Source organism: Phodopus roborovskii, unplaced genomic scaffold (assembly GCF_943737965.1).
Source record: "Phodopus roborovskii unplaced genomic scaffold, PHOROB, whole genome shotgun sequence".
Lineage (NCBI taxonomy): Eukaryota > Metazoa > Chordata > Mammalia > Rodentia > Cricetidae > Phodopus > Phodopus roborovskii.
Genome location: NW_026126413.1, coordinates 6,946,088 through 6,964,979, shown reverse-complemented (window position 1 = coordinate 6,964,979; position 18,892 = coordinate 6,946,088). Strand labels below are relative to the sequence as shown.

Genomic DNA, 18,892 nt, shown 5'->3' with positions numbered 1-18,892 from the left:
TTTGGGTAGCTTTGTTTGTTTGTTTGTTTTTGTTTTTTTCTCTATGTCACTGTTCGGTAGGGTTTGTTGTTGTTTTTGGTTTTTTCTTTAAAGATCTTATTTTGTAGCACAGACCGGCTGGAACTTTCGGTAATCCACCTGCTTCAGTCTTCCGAGGGCTAGGATGGCAGGCGCGAGCCACTGTGCATGGCTATCAGCATTGTGCTTTCAGCATAGCTTCTTGCTGTTGTACCCTCAGAATAAGAGGGATGTGAACCCACTTGGCATAGAGAGTAGCTTCCCCTGAGGCCATCAGATAATGGAGCCGGAGGAGAGGAAGCCAGGTCCCCAATCCTCATTCAGGGGCTTCTACCAGCCTAGCCTGGGAACTGGGATCGAGCCTGGATAATATTCCTGACAACAACCAGGACTTATCTGTAACCAAGGGTCTCCTCATTATGTAAGAGGACATACCAAAAGGAATGGTGGGGGAGACTCTTAGTATATACTTACTTGGATAAAACATGGGAAAAATGTAAATTTTGGTGTCACTTCAAAACTTGCAAGGTAAGAACTCATTTTAGAGTCTATTTTGATTATAGACTCTTGAAGAGCTTCAAGTCCAGTTTTCTTTAATACCTAGGAAAGGTTCAAAACCACAGAGCAAATTATATATGTGCAAATTAATCACGAATGATATAGCACCTTTCAAATCCTTTTGATTTATTCAGTCAACTAAACTCTAATGATTTTAAGAACATCAAAGATTTGTTTCTCAATCCTCCCCGCCTTGCACCCTGGCCATCAACAGCACTGAGGGTAATCCTGTCAGCTCGGAAGGCTTTGTTTGACCTGTGTTGTCCAGAGCTTTGTGAAACACTGATCAGAAGGGCATCCTGTGATGTTGGCTCGGATTAATTCTTTCTCCAGGAGAGGCACTCAGTATTCACACTGTGTTTGTGCTGGCACGACCTATTTAGTCTTCAGCTTGCTTCTGGGGATTTGCAAGCATGCTTCCTTGGGAAGACTCCGTGCTCAGCAAGCCCTGTGCAAAAGCGAGCTTGCAAAGGGAAGTCACAATGTCCCTAAAGCTGCTTTACATGGGAGCCATTAAGAAGCCGGTAAATACTGAGAGAGCTGTATAAGAATGCATGTGACAAATTGATAATAAATGCAGCTATTTCCATCCTAGACTCATGAAAATTTAAAACTACCACTTATCCACCTAAGGAAAACATTCTCAAAAAAGAAAATCAATCTACGTCATTGCATCTGTGTATGTAAAAGATAATTTATCCACTTGTTTTCAGCTATTAGCCACATAGTGTGATTCTAAAATCACAAGTTCTTTAATTCCATTAGAATCGCCATTTCATATCAGCAAACACCTTATCTCTCTCTGATTGGGTTTCATTTACATCAGTTTGGGGTAATAAAAAGTGTTCATCTTGAATTCCTCCTTTAAATGGACAACACAAATCACCGATTCATCAAGCCACTGCGTTTAGAAAACAATTAAGAAAAAGCTTTTACTAAGACGTTGATCTAAAGTTTGGTGACTCTGAAACCTTGGCAGCCTTTATCCTCGTCGGAGGGGGACTCCCAGCAGTCCCGCCAGCTACTGCCCAGGTGGGGATGAACCCTTCTCACGTTTTCTTTCTACCACCCTTCTGAAGTCTGGTTCTGGTAGGTTCTGTGAGCACTAGGGGTTCTTGAATGATGGTTGCTGGGTAATTTTTACCCAGCAGTTCAACCTCCACTTGCTGCCCGACTTCACTGAGCTCCACAGGGACATAAGCAAAGGCCAGGCTCTTCTGGATGCTGTAACTATAGCTTCCAGATGTTGTGTTGCCAACCACCTGGAAAAGAAGAACAGCTGTCTTCAGTGTGTCAGCATAATGGGCAGAGCTTTGTTTGCGCTCCTCGTCTCCAGATGCTCCTCGAGCTACAGAGTGCGCCCACAATAGATAGGGGGCTATTAGCATATATTCATTGTGCAGAATACAAATCACCCGGCAATGGTTACACGTGTACATCATGTCCTTCACTCCATCCTTTCTCCCCCTTCCTGCTGGTCCCTTTCTTTTCAATTTGTCCCCTTCTGACTTCTATGTCTTATTCACAGATCTTTTTCCATCTGTACTCCACAGATGAAAGCAAACATGTAACACTGTCTTTCTGCGTCTGGTTTCTGTCACTTAACACAATAATCTCGGGGTCCACGCCTCCTTCATTGGGTATTTGTACTGCTTTCTTTACCCCTTTTGACGGGCACTTAGGGTGTTCCCATGCTTACTGTTGTGGATACTGCTGATCCTGAGTGTCCTGTCTCTGTGGTGTGCTGACTCAGATTCCGTTGTATATTCTCACGGGTGGTATGGCTATGATTCTAATTTCAGTTTTTGAGGAACCTCCACACTGGTGTCCACAGTGGCTGGACTAGTTCAGCTCTCCTCCAACAGTGTATGAGGGTGCCTTTGCCTCTCATATTCTCTCCAGCACTATTACTGTTTGAAGAAGTCTGGTCTACGAGGGTGCATTTTCAATCATGTCGATTACAAGGCATGTAGGTAAGGTGTGATGATAATAGTTAGCTTTATCTCGTTTCCTAGACTCTGCAGAAATGAGTAGGAGACCAGGCACCTATCTTCAAGTGTTTTCTGCTTAGTTGGGGGAATTAACAGAGCTACAAAAAATAGAACCAAACAGCCATGGCCTAAAACATGGAAGACTGACTTTATAATTTGAAAATGGGTACAATTAGTTTGACAGAACTGGAGGATGAAAGACTCCAGAAGAAGGGAAGGCTACAACCAGCACATGATAGATAAGTCGGTAAAAATGTATGGGGTGAAATTACACTCTGTCTCAGTTAGCAATGATCAAAAAAAATGGACCAACCAAAACAGGGATGTTTCAAGGTAACTGGTGTGAACAATACCAATTAAGCCACCAAAACCGGGGAGATGAAAACAAGGGTTTTATTCAATAAAAAACAAAACCCATGCAGTAAGCCTCATTGGAAGATCATAGGGCTAGTGCAAGCCAGATCTAAAGGAAAGGGATGACGGAGGAATAAAAGCAGCATGCCGGGCTGGAGATATAGCTCAGCAGTTGAAAGCACTTGCTTTTCTGACCAAGCACCCATGTGCTGGGACTCACAACAGCCTGTAACTCCAGCTCCTCTAACTGATGCCCTCGTCAGGTCCATAGGCACTGTGCACACACATGGTAAGCATACAAAGGCACAGGCAAACAGGCATACACATAAAATAGAAACCTCTTTTGGAAGAAATCAGAATTCAAAACAAATTGTTAAGTCAAAACACTGCTTGGAAAAAAAAAAAAGAGTAGACCAACAAAAGCAAAATATGATATATAAAGAAATACGTGCACACACACACACACACACACACACACACACACACACGAGGTCTCATAACAGTCTGCTATCCCTCTGTGGACTGTACATGGTTGGAGTCAATACACACAGCATGAGTCTACCTGGTCCCTCAGACAGGAGCTCAGTTTAGCTCTCATCCCAGTTCTAGTCGTTCAGATGTGAATACACTTGTGAACTTAGCTGTAGCTGTAGACCCTTATCTAGGAGGTCTGGGTTTTTAACTACCTCTTGGAAACCATGAACCAGAAGCTCTCCATGAGATTCTAAGCTTATGATGAGAACTGGTTACTAAAGACAAAATCAACGGAGTTGAATGTTTTCCCCCAGCGTATGACTGACAGCTAAAAAAAGAGCATGCGCTTTGAGGTTTCTTTTTCTCCTTGATTTGGGTCCAAGAGGATGAGGGTTAAAGACTTCGGTTTCACTTCTAAGTCTGTAACCAGACATTTGTGTTGTGGGGTGGGAGATTTGGCCTGGTTTGCCTCCGTCACTTAAGCAGGAAGAGCTCTGTGTGACTGTGGGTGCAATTCCCTGACTCACTGGTCACAAGCCTTCAGCTACTTCAGAGATTCCTCAGCCAGGCTGCCTCTCCTAACGTCCCCGGAGAAAATGCCTGGCAGTCACTCGTTCCTTAGTCACTGTCCGTGTTGAGTGCTGATTTTTAAATGTGCTTTGCTTCGTGCTAGCGTTGGCTTTCATTTCTATTTTAACCCTTCTTTTAGTTCTTTAGCTTACTTTTAGTTCTACACAGTCTAACCTTCCCTTTTATCTTACTTACAAAACCCACAGTGTTTCTCTTTTCTTCTAGCACAATCTACTTTGGTTTCAATTAGATGCATCCCTTCTTGCCTGGGAAACCGTAAGGACACTTGTCCCACCTCACCAAGGACATCCTTACTCTTTGTTTATTAGAACATTGACCTTGGGTTTTGTTTTTAGCCAACATATATAATTCTCACTTATTTTTAGCCCTTTCTTATTTGTCTCTTAAATTAAGTCTCTAACTGCTGTAGGACAGCATGGGAAATGACCTTTCAAAAAGGAGACACCCTTTAAAGTTGCATGGCACCTTCTGCTTCTGTTGTCCCTAAGAATTGCAATTTGTACCCAGAAGGAGGAAGAGAAAAAAAAGGACAATGATAATGACAACGACTACTCCTGAGTTCTCTAGACTTTCCAATGAGTTTCCTCTTAAAAAACATCCTTTGTCCCTAAGAGTCTTTCAGAACTAAAGTGCCTTTATGTCTTGATTTTTAAAAACTTGAACCATATTATGTAAAGGCCCCACTTGGAGTCTGCTTTCCCAAAGGCTACTCATCACCATTTGATGCACATTTATTTCATGGATTGACATCTTTATCCACCCTCTCTCCCCTAGTGTATAAACTCCACAAAGACAATGATTATCTTGTTATTTAATGCCTGATCGGATAACTGTGGTATTAGCAAAGAGGGTTCTAAGTGCTGCTTAGTTTATATATTATAAACTCGGTGTGTATGTTTGTCAAAGCAATAAGATTTTACGGTAGAGTTTGGAGTTTCAGGTTTGCTAACTTTAGTTTGGGTATGACCAGAAGCCCATCAGTTGATCGTGCTTGGAATGGAGCTGCATTGGGGCTGTGTGAGCATGACATCTCAAGCATTCATGCCTGAGTAAAGCAGAATGTTGGTGGGAGGGGAATGAAGACCACTGCAATGGCTAATTTTGATTGACAGCTTGTTTGAATTACCCATGACATGAGTAACGCCTGGCTCTGCAGATATCTACGAGAATGTTTCCAGTTACAGCTGCATTGCGGGGGCTCTTATCTAATCAGTCGAGTGTTGCCTTGATGGATCCATAACATGACGACATTATGAAGAAGCAATGAAAGGTAGAAGGTAAAGCCTAATTTGAGGAAGTGGGTTCACCGGGACTGTGTCCATGGGTCTCTATCTCGCTTTGGCCATTTCCTGCCCCTTTCTTCCTCCATCTTCTGCTTGTCCAGCATGAACTGAAAAATCTACTCCCACCACCACGACTTTCTAATCAAGAAGATGGGGCCAAGCAGCAGAGGACTGGCTCTCTGAGACCTTGAGCCTAAAGATTTCTCCCCTCCTGTAGGTTGTTCTCTTGGGTATTTTGGTCATAGCTATGTAAACTGACTAACACAGAAATATGAGGAAATGCTGATGAATTTAGATGAGGGTAAAGTAAAAACTAAAATAAAATAAACACAGGAAAGATGAGGGATTAATGATTAGAGAAAGTTTAGAGATCGAACCATTGTGCTGGCTACTCTTGGGTTAATTTACATACAAACTGGAGTTACCTAAAAGGAGGGCATCGTATACCTCCATAAGATCCATTTTTTTTTTTCAATTAGTGGCTGATGGGAGAGGGTCCAGCATGTGGTGGGTCGTTCCATCCTTGGGCCTGTGGTCCTGGGTTCTATCAGAAAGCAGGATGAGCAAGCGAGGGGAGAGCAAGCCAGTAAGCAGCACCCCTCCATGGCCTCTGCATCAGCCCCAGATTCCTGCCCTGCTTGACTTCCTGTCCTGACTTCCTTTGACGATAAATAGTGATATGGAAATGTAAGTCAACTAAACCCTTTCCTCCCCAACTTGCTTTTTGGTCATGGTGTTTCATCATAGCAATAGAAACCCTGACTAAAACAGCAATAGACATCATCCTGTCCAGGGGCTTCGTTTAGCAGGTGAGGAAACCGAGGTGAGCAATTGTGTCAAGAAGCTGGTTAATGACAGAACTGGTACATGATGGGCATACTGTCAACTATGGGCAAATCAGAAATTGGAAGAACGGGGGTTGCTATGTAACCCAGGCTGGCCTAGAGTTCCCGGCAGAGCTCAGCTGGCCTTAAACTGTTAACCTGCCTGCCTCAGCCCATTGAATGCTGGGATTTCCAGAATTCCTAGCTAACAGCATGCATTACGGAAAGAAGTCTAGAGCTGAGAGATGCCCCAGTGCTGAGGGCACTTGGTGCTGGAATTGAGTCTCAGTGTCCATATGGTGGCTCACAACTGTCTGCAAGTCTATTTCCTGGGGATCCAAAAATAGAGGAAGGAAAGAGGAAGAAAAGCCACAGGGCTGATCCAAACAGAAGAGCAAGCTCAGCCCTGGCTGAGACAGGAGGTGAAGACCAGCCTAGAGGGGATGGAAGAAAGGAGCTGGAGATCTGAGGAAAGCCTGCTAGTTCCACTATGAGTGACCGCATGCTCAGATGTGGAACTGTGGCATGCAATAAGTGTGTAGAGTAACTTTCGGGACATACCTGTGGTGACATATTGTTCGTCATCTAATCAAGCTTGCCTGAGGGCTCAGAATGCAGAGCTAGCTACAGCCATAGATGCCAGGCAGTGGTGGAACACACCTTTAATCCCAGGACTCAGGAGACAGAGGCGGATGGATCACTATGAGTTCAAGGCCACCCTGGGCCACTTGACAGTGAATCAGTCTAAAAGAGAAACAGCACTCACACCTTTAATCCCAACACTAGAGAGGTACATAAGGAAGGCAAAGTCAATCTCAGAGATTTATTCTCCAACCACACCAAGAACAGCCCTTTCAGCCTGAGGTAAAGGTAAGAGCTAGTGACCAGCTGCTTTGCTTTTCTGACCTTCAGCTTGAATCCCAATCTCTGCCACTGGGTTTTTATTATTCCTGTTACACACACCCGCAAGGACAGCAAGGGAACAAACTGGAATAGCCTGCAGTCTTTAGGGGAAAGGGGCAAAATCAAAGCCGGAGTGAACTAGCTCCATCAACCAATCACTAGCTGTAGAAACTAAAAGGATTTACCCCTTTTCTCTGGGCCCCAAGACCTCATCTTTACAATAGAAATAGTCACATGGATCTAACAGGGATGCCGTAAAACCAAACGAGCAAACGTGAAACATATCTGGTATGTTTGGAATTCAGCCATATAAATCCTGTCAAAAGGCTCATGCCTTAGTTTGTGTGTTTGCTCAGTGAGATTATGACTTGACATCACCGGTTCCCCGACTCCAGCTATTTACCACTAAAGAGATGGAGAAAATGAGAACAAATGTCAGAGATGCTGCAGTACATGAGAAAAAAACACACATTCGGATCTCTGAGCTTTGGGCTTTGACGAAGCTGACCCTGCTCCGCACAGAATAAATAACTCTCAGAAGAGCCTGGAAGGGCCATCATCTCCCTGAGCATCCCACACCAGCAAATCACATCCTAACGCCGAACCACCCTGGACCTCACAGATAGAAAAGGTGAAGGGAACAGGGTCCTGTGGGTGGGCTTTCCCACTAACCCTACTTATACTGAACTTCAAGAAGGACATGAACAAGGCCAAGTTGGAAGACAGCAATCATATTCTTCCTGAGGAACCAAATGGTGGCTCCTTCTCATGTCACCTAAGCTCCAGCCCTCACTGTCATCATGTGTCCATTTGGATTTGTGGTTGTTTTGCTAATCATGTCCTTTAAATCAATCCCTGAGAAGTTAAATCAGAATACCAAATTCTTATAAAATCCATCTTTTGCATTCACAGATATAAATACACTCAAAATCTTTGGCTATATATTTTCAAATGCACATAGGTTCTTCTGTTTATAAAAATGTTTTCTGTTTCTTTAATGTCAGCTCAGAAATTAAAAGTGTGCCATCCTTTCAAGAAGTGAATAAATTAGGGGACAAACCCACCCTAGTGGTGCACAGAGAAGTCCAGTCATGGGTTTCGTGCTGGCCCCGGCACCTACCTTGCCCTTGTACCAAATGCTTTCATTTCCCTCTGGATCCACGTCCTCTGTTACCAAGGTGAGGCAGACAAGTCTCCGTTTCAGTCCCTCGGCTTTAATCTGCTTCAGCGCTTGCTTGCCTATGAAGTCGGCTGGCTGCAGGAATCCAAGATAACGATGATGAATGAGGGCTCAGACACAGTGACAAGGTTAGGGACGCAAGCATTTAAATGTGTCTTTGCTGTTTTATCACTAATTACACATTAAATAAAAATACAGATTGGATCAAACATCTAGACAAATATTTCTTAGTGCCCAAATGATAGTGCCAGCCACCCATCCCTTTGGAATAGGTTAGAGTTAATGTAATAACTTGGGGAGACGATTTTACCAGAAGCACCTCAGCAGAAAAGCATAAGGCCCTGTATTGTGCTGGTGGCTTCCAAAAGTGACAAAGGACGTCTCAATTTCTCTCATTGGAAGCTTTTTATAAGAAACAACCATATTCTTTGATGTGTGGTACCAGAACGTGGTATGGCCTCACTTATAAATGGGTATTAGCTGTAAGTAACAGATAGCCATACTACAATCCACAGATCCAGAGAGGCTGAGTAACAGGGAGGGCTCAAGGGAGAATGCATGGAGCTCCCCGAGAGGCAGAAATAGAATAGATTTTGTAGGCAGACTGCGGGTGGTGGGGATGGAAACAGGTGGGATTGGGTGTGGGGTTGGAAGGAGAGAGTACTGGGAGAGACAGCTAGAGTGGGGGACATTTGGGGGCAGTGTGGAAAAAAAAATTAATTAAAAAGAAAAGACAGTCTGGCCTGCTGTAGCCCTCTGCTTTGAGCCACCTTGGCTGAGCCACTGAAGTCAATGGCAGCTACACCACTGGAATGGGAGTGGATGAGAGCTGGGTACCAGGTAGGTACCAGGATGGGGATGAGAAGCTGGAAAGCATCCTAACTCTGCCTTTGACAAATTCACAGTTGTACCAAAGGATAAGAAGGTGAGCCAGCTAAGCATGAGGTAGGCAGAAAAGCACAGGTAGGAACTTTCTTTGGAAACAAAAACTGATAACTGGAGACAGAGGGCAATGAAGAGGCAGTAACCCCAAAAGCAGTTGCAGGAGTGATCCTGGTCTCCAGCCAAGAATGCAAGAAGGGAGCTGTGGGTTCTTTCTCCTTCTACATTCACATTCTTGCCTGGATGCTGTAGGTGAGGGTGGGACCAAAACTCTAGTTTTCATCTCTTCTGATGAGCAACTTTAAAATCAATCTCCAGATTTCGTGATTAAAAACATAGACTATATCTATCCCTAGTTTCAGTGCGTTTCCTAAGTGATTTTTTTATTTTTGAGGATTGATCTTATTTTGAAGTATGTGTGTATGCATGTGTTGTGGGGGGAAGGGGAATGGATACCCATGGAGCCCAAATCCCCTGGAGCTGGTCAATCACTTAGTTAAGAGACCAAGCCTCAGGAAGGCAGATTTACATTAAGCCTTGCTTAAGCAGATAGGAGGAAGAGTTATCCTTTTCAGACAATGTCTTTTCCTTCCTGGAAAGCCTGTCCTGGTGAAGTCGAATCCGGAGCTGCAGCCATGGACTATGCTCACTATTCTGAATTATTCACTGAAGCCTAACTTTCCCTTTTCTCCTTTTCATCTTTTCCCATACACTTGGCAAAGCTTGGGCATGCCTTCCTGGACCCTCTGGACCTTCTCGATTTCTCTGTTTGGAGTTACTATTTCCCCACCCTGCTTCAAAATAAAATCAACAAATTGGAAGAGCCTTTTGTAAGCAGCTGTGTTGAGGAAGCAGGGCGTGGGGGGTGGGGCCAAGGTGGGCCAGTCTCACAGTGTTACAAGAACCAGAAGGCCGGTGAAGGCCGAAGGCTGAGCAACAAACTTAAGCCCGGGCTTTCTCTGCTGCACAGCTAAGCGCATCTTCAACAGATCCTTTGTAGAGATGATAAATAACGAGTTTAGCCGCTATTGTTGGCTGGAAAATGAACTCTCTCACACATAAAGTATTCATTCTCGGCCCTTCTCACAAATGGCTAAGAAACAACTCAGCTAGCATTTTCCTAGCCCAAAATTACTAGCCAGGTGAGAATTCCCTCTCAAAAAAAGTCTTTAAGGGAACAAGAAGAGGGACTCTGCCAGGTCCAGGGAAGGAGTGGGTAGAAGAGAAACCCAAGGAACCAGAGCAGTGCCACACCTGGAATCCCAGCACTTGAGAGGTGGAGGCAAGAGGATGTGGGTGTAGAGCCAGTTTGGACTATGTAGCAAAACCCCAACTCCAATCCCAAGAAGACAATCTGTGAACTGAGGGAAATATTTAAAACATGCCTAAGGCAGACCGATAACCAGGGTAATTACCATTTAAACCAAGTTAGAATTTTTGAAAGCTAAAATAGCCCCTATCACCTGTGTTCTGTGACTTTCATTCCAGCTGTGGGCTGGACGCCTGGCTGTACCAAGTACACATTTATGCTTAACTTCAGCAACAGCTAAGGTTTGGCATTCTCACAGTACAGTTGACCATCTGTAAATTCTGGGCAGCTGTGGAGGGGCTGGATCTGCACTACCCACCCATCCCAGGGATAGCTGGAGTCTTCATCTCTCTACAGGGTACAGAAAGAAACGAGTGCCTGTTAAGCTGTTTTAAGTACCACCCTTAAATGCAAAGCAAACAACTATCAAGGAAATAAGCATGAAAATCCGAGCCTGGGCAGAGACCCAATGCTTCCCTCGACTTACTAACTGGAGGGGTTTCACGTATGGCCACTTTGTCCTGTGCATTTTGTTTAGGTCTACTTTGATCAGATGGAAAGGGACTGATGTCAGTGAGGGGACAAATGTTCTTTATCTCATCTCAGGCTCATAGCCTGTGTGGGAGGTTTATGTTTTCTTCATTATGGAAGTCAGAAAACTGAAGCGTTTGTAGATGAAATACCTTGTGTGTCTTAGACAAGTGAAACAAACCACTGAACTCCATCTGCAACCCGGGCTTAGCAGTTACTAAGAGTGCCGAGTTGAGCTGAGGAGGCAGCGAATACTCTGGGGCAGGGCAGGTCCGCAGGAGTTCCTCTTTCACACCGATCTGAAGAACCCAAATCTTTGCTTCCTGAACAGAGCTCCAAACCCACAGGCGCAGCTGCCCCCGCTCCGCCCCCGGGTCTTTCCACTTGGTTATTCCATGGCCACCAACCCTCCCAGCTTGCCAGCCACATCTGTCCTGTCTCCAGAAGCTGACGATATCCCCCATCTTTCTCTCCACCCCTTCCCGTGCAGCCCCTTGGGTGAGCTCCAAGCCACCTCCCCCATTATTCTCTTTGCCCTGCAGCCCCCCTCCCCTGCTTAACTGAAGTCTTTGCCCTTTCTCCACCTGACTCTTTCAGTATTCGGGGAAAGGATCTTCCTGTCACACGAACAACTTTCTTTTAATCCGTTTTCCATCACCATGCTGTCACTTCTTGCTCGAATCCTTAAATCACTGCTATCCTGGCAGACAAGAAAGCCCGTTTTCCGATGGGCGCCAGTGCATTCCTAATAGCATTTCTGGACACTGCTTTCAGTAGAATATATTTAATGAAAATTCTTCATGTGCCAGTTCCAAGTTAGGTGTAGGACATGAAACAATAAAGCATATTTTGTGTTGCTAGCACCTGAATTGAAGTGTACTGTTCTGCTCAAGAGAAATAAATAGAATACGTTTACTTTTTGAACAAGTACAATAATTTCAAATGCTCAAGACCTATACAAGGAGATCATATCTTCGAAATTTATGTTGGATTCCAAAATTTACTTTGGAAATGATCTAATAAAACCTGACAATACCTTTAAAAGATCAATTGTAATCACCAAGTTAGTTTTACACCTAAAGTGAAAGGGTTAACATTGGAAAATAAATATAATTCAACAGATAACAAGTAAAAAAAAAAAAAAAACCAAACAGGAAAATTAACTGATCAAATGCAGGAAAACCCTTCAATAAAACTTCAACCTGATATACAGCAGCTATGAAAACCTACAGTGAACACCACCCTGGTGTTTGCAGGGAACACCCCTCTCCTACTATCCCTGGTGATGGGGATAGACACTTTCCACATGAGGTCAGGATCAAGGCAAGGGTACTTATCATCACCACTTTTGTTCAGCTTTGTTGAAGGTTAAGCCAGTGGAGGATCTAAGCAGTGCAGTAAGGAAAGAAAAAAAGAAATAGAAGATTTTTATACAACATAGTTCTCTGTGTAGAAGATCTGATGGAACCTGCAAAAAATCTACTAGAACTACTAAGCAGAGTTAGTAATATTGAAAGGTGCTAAAACCTACTGTATTTGTGTGTGTGTGTGTGTGTGTACATACATGTATTCAGGTTTGTGCACTCTTGTGCACATATATGTATGTGCACCCATAGAAACTAGATATTGATGGTTGATGTCTTCCTCTGTCTTCCTCTGTTTTCCTCCAATTTGTTTATTGAGACAAGGTTTTGCACAGAATCTGGAGCCCACTGAATAGACTAGAACATCTTGCTGGCAAGCTGCCAAGACCCTACTGTTTCTGCCTACCCAGCACTGGGATTACATATGCATACAGCCATGCCTGGCTTTTTATAAAAGAGCTGAGAATTGGAACTCAAGTCCTCATAATATGGGCAGTAAGCACTTTACCAACTGAGTTTTCTCCCAAGCTCCCAGTTGCATTTGTACAAATTAACAATAAACAATTGAAATTGAATTTAAAGTACTACTTATGATAGCATTCAAATATGAAATATTTAGTTATGAATATTTACAAAGATGCTCAAACTTATATACTGGACTCTATAAGATATTTCTAAGAAAGATGAATGATGATCTAAATGAGCATAGGAATATACATTGTTCAAGTGTTGAAAGACTTGAATTAACCTATAGATGCAGTGTATTTCCAATCAAAATCCCAACAGGGCTTTTAAATATCAGTTGACAAGCTGATTCACAATTTATGAAAAACCAAAAGGACCTAGACTAACCAAAATTAACCTTAAATAAAATATAGTAATTGAGGCAGTGTAATATCAATATAAGTAAACACTATTAGTCCAATGGAACATGGCAAAGTCCAGAAGATGAACCTATGGACAAAGAAGAGCTGAGTTCTCCTGATATGTGAGAGCTGAATCCTCCTAGTATGTGAGAGCTGAGTCCTCCCAGTATGTGAGAGCAGACAGTGCAACCTTTTCAACAAAGGGTGCTGGAAACTGGAGAGCTACGTGCAAATAATTTAATCCACACCTCACAGCTGATATAAAGATCAACTAAAAGTGGATCATAACCCTAAATATAAGAAGGTAATTTCAAATCTTGTTTCAAAATAAGCAATTTTTAAAATGTTTACAATTTCTATGGCCAAAACTTTGGGTTAAACAATGGTTTTTTAGGCATAAACTAAAAGCATCATCTATAAATGACCAATTTAAGGCCAGGGAGGTGGCTCAGTGTGTGAAAGTCCTTGCTGCCAAGTGTGAGGACTTGAAATTAATCCCCAGGACCCACATGGTAGAAGGAGGAAGTCAACAAGTTGTCTCTGTCCTCTAAGTCACATGTATGCCTTCCCCCACAATCAATCAATCAATCAATCACTCATCACTCATCAATCAATCAACATGAACTGTTTCAAAGATCAATTGATAAAGACCTTAAATATTATAAATTAAAATCCCTGAAAAACACACAGTTCAGAAACCAAAATAGTAAGATACAGATTGTAAAAACTTTTACAAAGCATGTACCTGATAAAAATTTATAATAAGAAACTTGAACAACTCAGCAATAAGAAAATAAACTCCACTGAAAATGGGTAAGAGATCTGACCAGACACTTACCAAAGAAGAGACAGAAATAGTTGCTGTGAAATAATCCTCTTGTATACTGTAATGATTTGTCACTCAAATTGTTATAATAAAATGCCAGGCAGGAAGTACAAGCCAGGTGACCAGACTAAGGATGATGATATTCAGGCTCTAAATAGGTTACTTGGGACTGGGCAATCAGGACAGGAGACCATTCTACTCATGACTCTCTAGCATGTGGCCAAGAATGGGACCAAGCATGGGTTCTTAGTAGCTGCCTTTTCTCCAGTGGGCTCTGTTGTTGATGGTAAGCAAAGCAGGGCTCCTTTTAGAGATGGCTTTTCTGGCTTTAAAATTTGGATTATGAAAGGTGCTAGATTAAACCAACCTATGTATTTTTAAAATGTCTTGACTTCAAAATTTAAGTCAAAAGATATGTTATTTAAGGAGAGGTTCTGTTTTTATTTCCACAGGAAATGAGAGGTTCTGAATTCATTATGAGTTAAGAAAAATCAGGTTTGATTGAGGAAAACCCCTGGAAAATCTTCTATGGAAAACAGATGGCCCAAATGATCCAACATTTTAGAGCACCTCTACTACAGTTTCCTCTGAGTTCTAAATCCAGAGCAGCTTCAAGATTGCTGGCTGAGGTGATCTAGCCTCACAGAATACTTTAGGTAGGACTTGACCATAATTATACATTTTCTCAGGATCCTCCCCTAATGATTACCAGTGTCCCCAAATCTACAGGAAGTAGTCTAGAAAACCATGCCCACATTCCCCAAAAAGATATCATGGATATTTGTCTTCATTTAGGGGGTTGGTTATAAATTGTTATTAGTTGTAGTCAAAAAATGCTAAACAAAAGAATTAAATTCATAGATCTCTTTCTAAAAAGAAGAAAAGAGGATATGATATAGAAATGATAGGATAAAAGTGTAGATTATTGTACCTACTTTAATTTTAAAAAAACTACTAATCTGACGTTTTTTATATTGGTATAGATTTTGGTTTTTTGATACAAATGTAAAGTTAATTTTGTTATACTGTATGTATATTTCTACTCTTGTTTAAGGTATTGTGTTTATGCACCTCATTTAAAATGTAATGTATAATTAAGAACTATAGATTAATAGTTATCTATAATAGTCAAACTTATTGTCATATTTAGTATGTTTTCAAGGTCATACACAGATATATTTAGATTGATAAATGATCTTCAAACACTTCAAAGACCTACAGAATATGGCATTTAATATGTTTAATAGCCTAAGGCTGTTTGTGACAGTGAGACACATCTACTCCTGGCAGCACCAATCTACTTCAGAGAAGATGGTGGGCATCAAGAAAACTCTGTATGGAGTTTGTTCTCTTTATGGCAAAAGTTAGCCATATGGGCAAAGAAACGGCTCTTGCCTCAATTGCTGATGTTACTGTCTAAACTGGACCAGCAGTAGGCCAAAATTGTGACTGCCAAACTTTGCCAAGACATGGAAGGACAGTTCTTCAAAATTCCCTCCTTCACAGGAAAGTCTTAGTCAGACATGCTAGGCCTGTAGACCAGCGCTGGATGCCCCAATGTTACAAAGGAACTCTGGGTTACTGTCCAGGCAGCTTGAGATTCCTATCATTAGGTAACATTTCTCCTTTCTGGGGTCTTTAATGGAGTTGAAAACTACATAGATATAGTTAGTTTTCTTTAGTTATTATAGAAGATAAATTAGATACAAAACCTTGGACTCACAAAGATAAATAATAGAGTGTTTTCTCTAAATTTGCCAAATATAAATAGACTACAATTCTTACTCAATAACTGTTTTTGTTGTATATACTCTTATCATGTTAAAGTTGAAACCTTCGTTTTTAATTAGACAAAAATGGAAAAATGCTGTGAAATAATCCTATTGTACATTGCAAAAATTTGTCACTCAAATTGGTATAATAAAACACTGATTGGCCAGTAGCCAGGCAGGAAGTGCAGGCGGGGCTTCCAGACTAAGGATAATGGGAAGGAGAAGGGTAGAGTTTTGGGAATCACAAGCAGATGCAGAGGGAGCAGGCAATGAATCTGCTATGTTAATAGGGGCACTGCCATGCGGCAGAGGGTAAATAGGGAATATGAATTACCTTAAAATGTAAGAGCTAGTTAGTAACAAGCCTGAGCTATTGGCCGAACACTTAGGATTCATATGCAGCCTCTGAATTGGTTATTTGAGACTGAGCAGTCAGGACAGGAAACTGCACTCTACAAATAGTAGAATGGAAAAATTGGGGGAAAAAAATGCTCAACATCATTAGCCATGAGGGAAACAAATTACAACCACTCCATACCTCACAGAACAGCTCCAGTTAAAGAGACGGACCAGAACCCAATGCTGCTACTGCTCGCTTTTAATCCTAGCACTCAGGAAGCAGAGGCAAGGGAACTCTATGAGTTTGAGTCCAGCCTGATCTACAGAGCAAGTTCCAGGACAGCCAAGGCTATGGAGAAACACTGTCTTAAAAACAAAACATGAGGGGGGAGGAGGGAAGGAGAGAGAGACAGAGAAAGAAAGAGGGAGAGAGAGAGAGAGAGAGACTAACAAAGACAACATCTGACAAGGTTGTAGAGAGACTGAAATCCTTACATGCTGTTTGTAGAAATACAAAATAAAAATGATGCATTTTGTAAAAATCAGCATCTTAAAACATTAACACAGGGGATAGAGAAATGGTTAGGAGTGCTTGCTACTCTTTCAGAGGACCTAGATTCAATTCCCAGTACCCACATGGCAATTAGCAAACTAGTTGCAGGGATGTGACACCCTCTTCTGACTGCCATGGGCACTGCATACACATGGTACACATACATACAAACATATATACACATACACAGGCAAACACTCATACATGTGAAAATAAATCTTTAAATAAATAAATATAATAAATCCTTGCTATTTGACTCAATAATTGTACTCCAAAGTACTTATCCAAGAGAAAATAAGGCATATGTTCATAGAAACAGTTATATAGAAATGCTGCCAGGCACTGTGACACATGCCTGTAATCCCAGCGATTGGGAGGTAGAAGCAGCATGGTAGAGAGGTCAAAGACATCCCCAGCTACTGGGTACAGAGGCAGCCTGGGCAATATGAAACATTGTTTCAAAAATGAATATACTGTTGAGGAAAATGTTTATGGCTGTTGTATTTGTAATAGCTCTAAACTGAATCAACACAAACGTTCAGCAACAAATCTGTGCTTAAACAAATTGCAGTAGGAAAGGCAGGACACTGCTTACTATCAAACCGTTGCCATATAAGCAAATGCAATGTGATTGCAGCATGATGAGTTTAAGCCAAAGGAGTGGAGAGAGCTTTACTACCTACAACACCCTTCTCAGACAAAGGAAGCCTATGCATACTAATGTAGGGGTTGGCCCATGGTTGAGCATGCTCAGTTGAAGGTCATAATTAAAGATAGTAGGCATGTTTTTAGATATGCTTAGCTGAAGGATAATTTGAAGGTTGAAATGGTGGACAAAGGTGATTCTGAGCATGCTCAGTTTTCATGTTTTGACTAAAAATAGAGGAAAGGACATTCTGAAGTTGCAATAGCATAGTAGTTTGTCACAAATGATGCCTGCAACTAACATGAATGACTCCTGAATTGTGCTGAGCAGATGCATACACAAAAAACATGCACCACATGTGACAGTTATCTTTGTCAACTTGACACAATCTAGAATCACTGGGAGAGAGTCTTGATGGGAGACTGTCTACATTGAGTTGGTCTCTGGGCATCTCTCAGGGAGGGAGTTGTCTTGAATAATTGATGTGGGAAGGCCCAGCCCACTGTGGGCGACATCATTGCCTGGGTGGGAGATTCTGAACTACATAAGTGGGCATAAGCAAGCAAGGAGTAGGCATGGTACAGCTAGTCTCTCTCTGCTCATCGCTGTAGACAAGACTTACTCACTCCAGCTCTTGCTGCCGTGAGCACCCCACATGGTGGATTGTACCCTGGAACTGTGGGCTAAAATAATACCTTTCTTTGCTAAATCACTTCTTCTTTGGGTGTTTTGTCACAGCAACATAAATTGAAGCTAGAACCCTGTTTAATTCCATTTATATAGATGTTCCATTTGCTACACAGGATGCAAAGATAAATTACAGTGACAGAAAGCAGATAAATGGGCCTAGGAGTGAGTAAGGCTGTGGGGAGGGTTGGGAAGTGGAGATCACCAAGCGTTGTGATGGTTCCTTTTGCCTCTAGGGTAAGGCACGTGCTATCTTCATCCAGCTCTAATTTCATTTTGGTATGCATATCAAACCTTTGAAACTGTTTACTTCAAATGTCAGTGACCTTGTGTTCAATATGCTGTTCAAATAAAACTAATATACATAAAAGAGAAGCAGTCTGAAATTACTTAAAATTTATTGTGAGACCAGAGTCTCCAAAGATTTAAAAGTTTTAAAGTACTTACTAAAGAGCAGATGAGCTTTTAGGGTAGAAATATTGTTTCATAACTGAAATTGGATATATATGAGGATGATAATTCAATAGCTGTTAGTCTAATATATTCTGACAGGGGCTTGGGGATGGTAAACCACACTTCAGCCGAGGCTTAACCCCTCTTCTTCCTTTAGCAATGAAAATGGATGAGGGAGTAAGGATGGCATAATTAAATTGGCACAATTACATAGCTCATAAAGAAGCATGGTGGCTCCATCCTCTATGTAAAGTAGCCTTTTGTAAACTTGCAGAAGGGGGTTTCACTTTAAACCTCAGGTACAAAATGAAATTAAATTGTTTTCTCAGTCTGCATAGGTAGGGTTGAACAATGCTCGAAAACACTCAGGGACTTGGCAGTTAAAAGCACTTGCCACTCAAGCAGAGAACTGCTTGTTTCCAGCACCCACACAGCAGCTCACCCGACTGTAACTCAGTTCCGGGAGACCTGACACTCTCTCTTCTGAC

At 42.0% G+C, this 18,892-nt stretch overlaps 1 protein-coding gene across 1 annotated transcript in view; it reads right to left on the bottom strand.

The window, feature by feature from the left end:
* Nucleotides 1-678: 678 nt before the first annotated feature.
* The window catches only part of Dmgdh (dimethylglycine dehydrogenase), a 61,695-nt gene continuing 43,481 nt past the window's right edge, over nucleotides 679-18,892 (bottom strand). The window contains exons 15-16 of the mRNA XM_051182982.1: nucleotides 8,117-8,251; nucleotides 679-1,838 (exon numbers count right to left, since the gene is read on the bottom strand). Of these exons, the coding sequence (XP_051038939.1) occupies nucleotides 1,626-1,838; nucleotides 8,117-8,251 (348 nt within the window). The 3' untranslated portion in view covers nucleotides 679-1,625. The remainder of the gene's footprint in view (nucleotides 1,839-8,116; nucleotides 8,252-18,892) is intronic.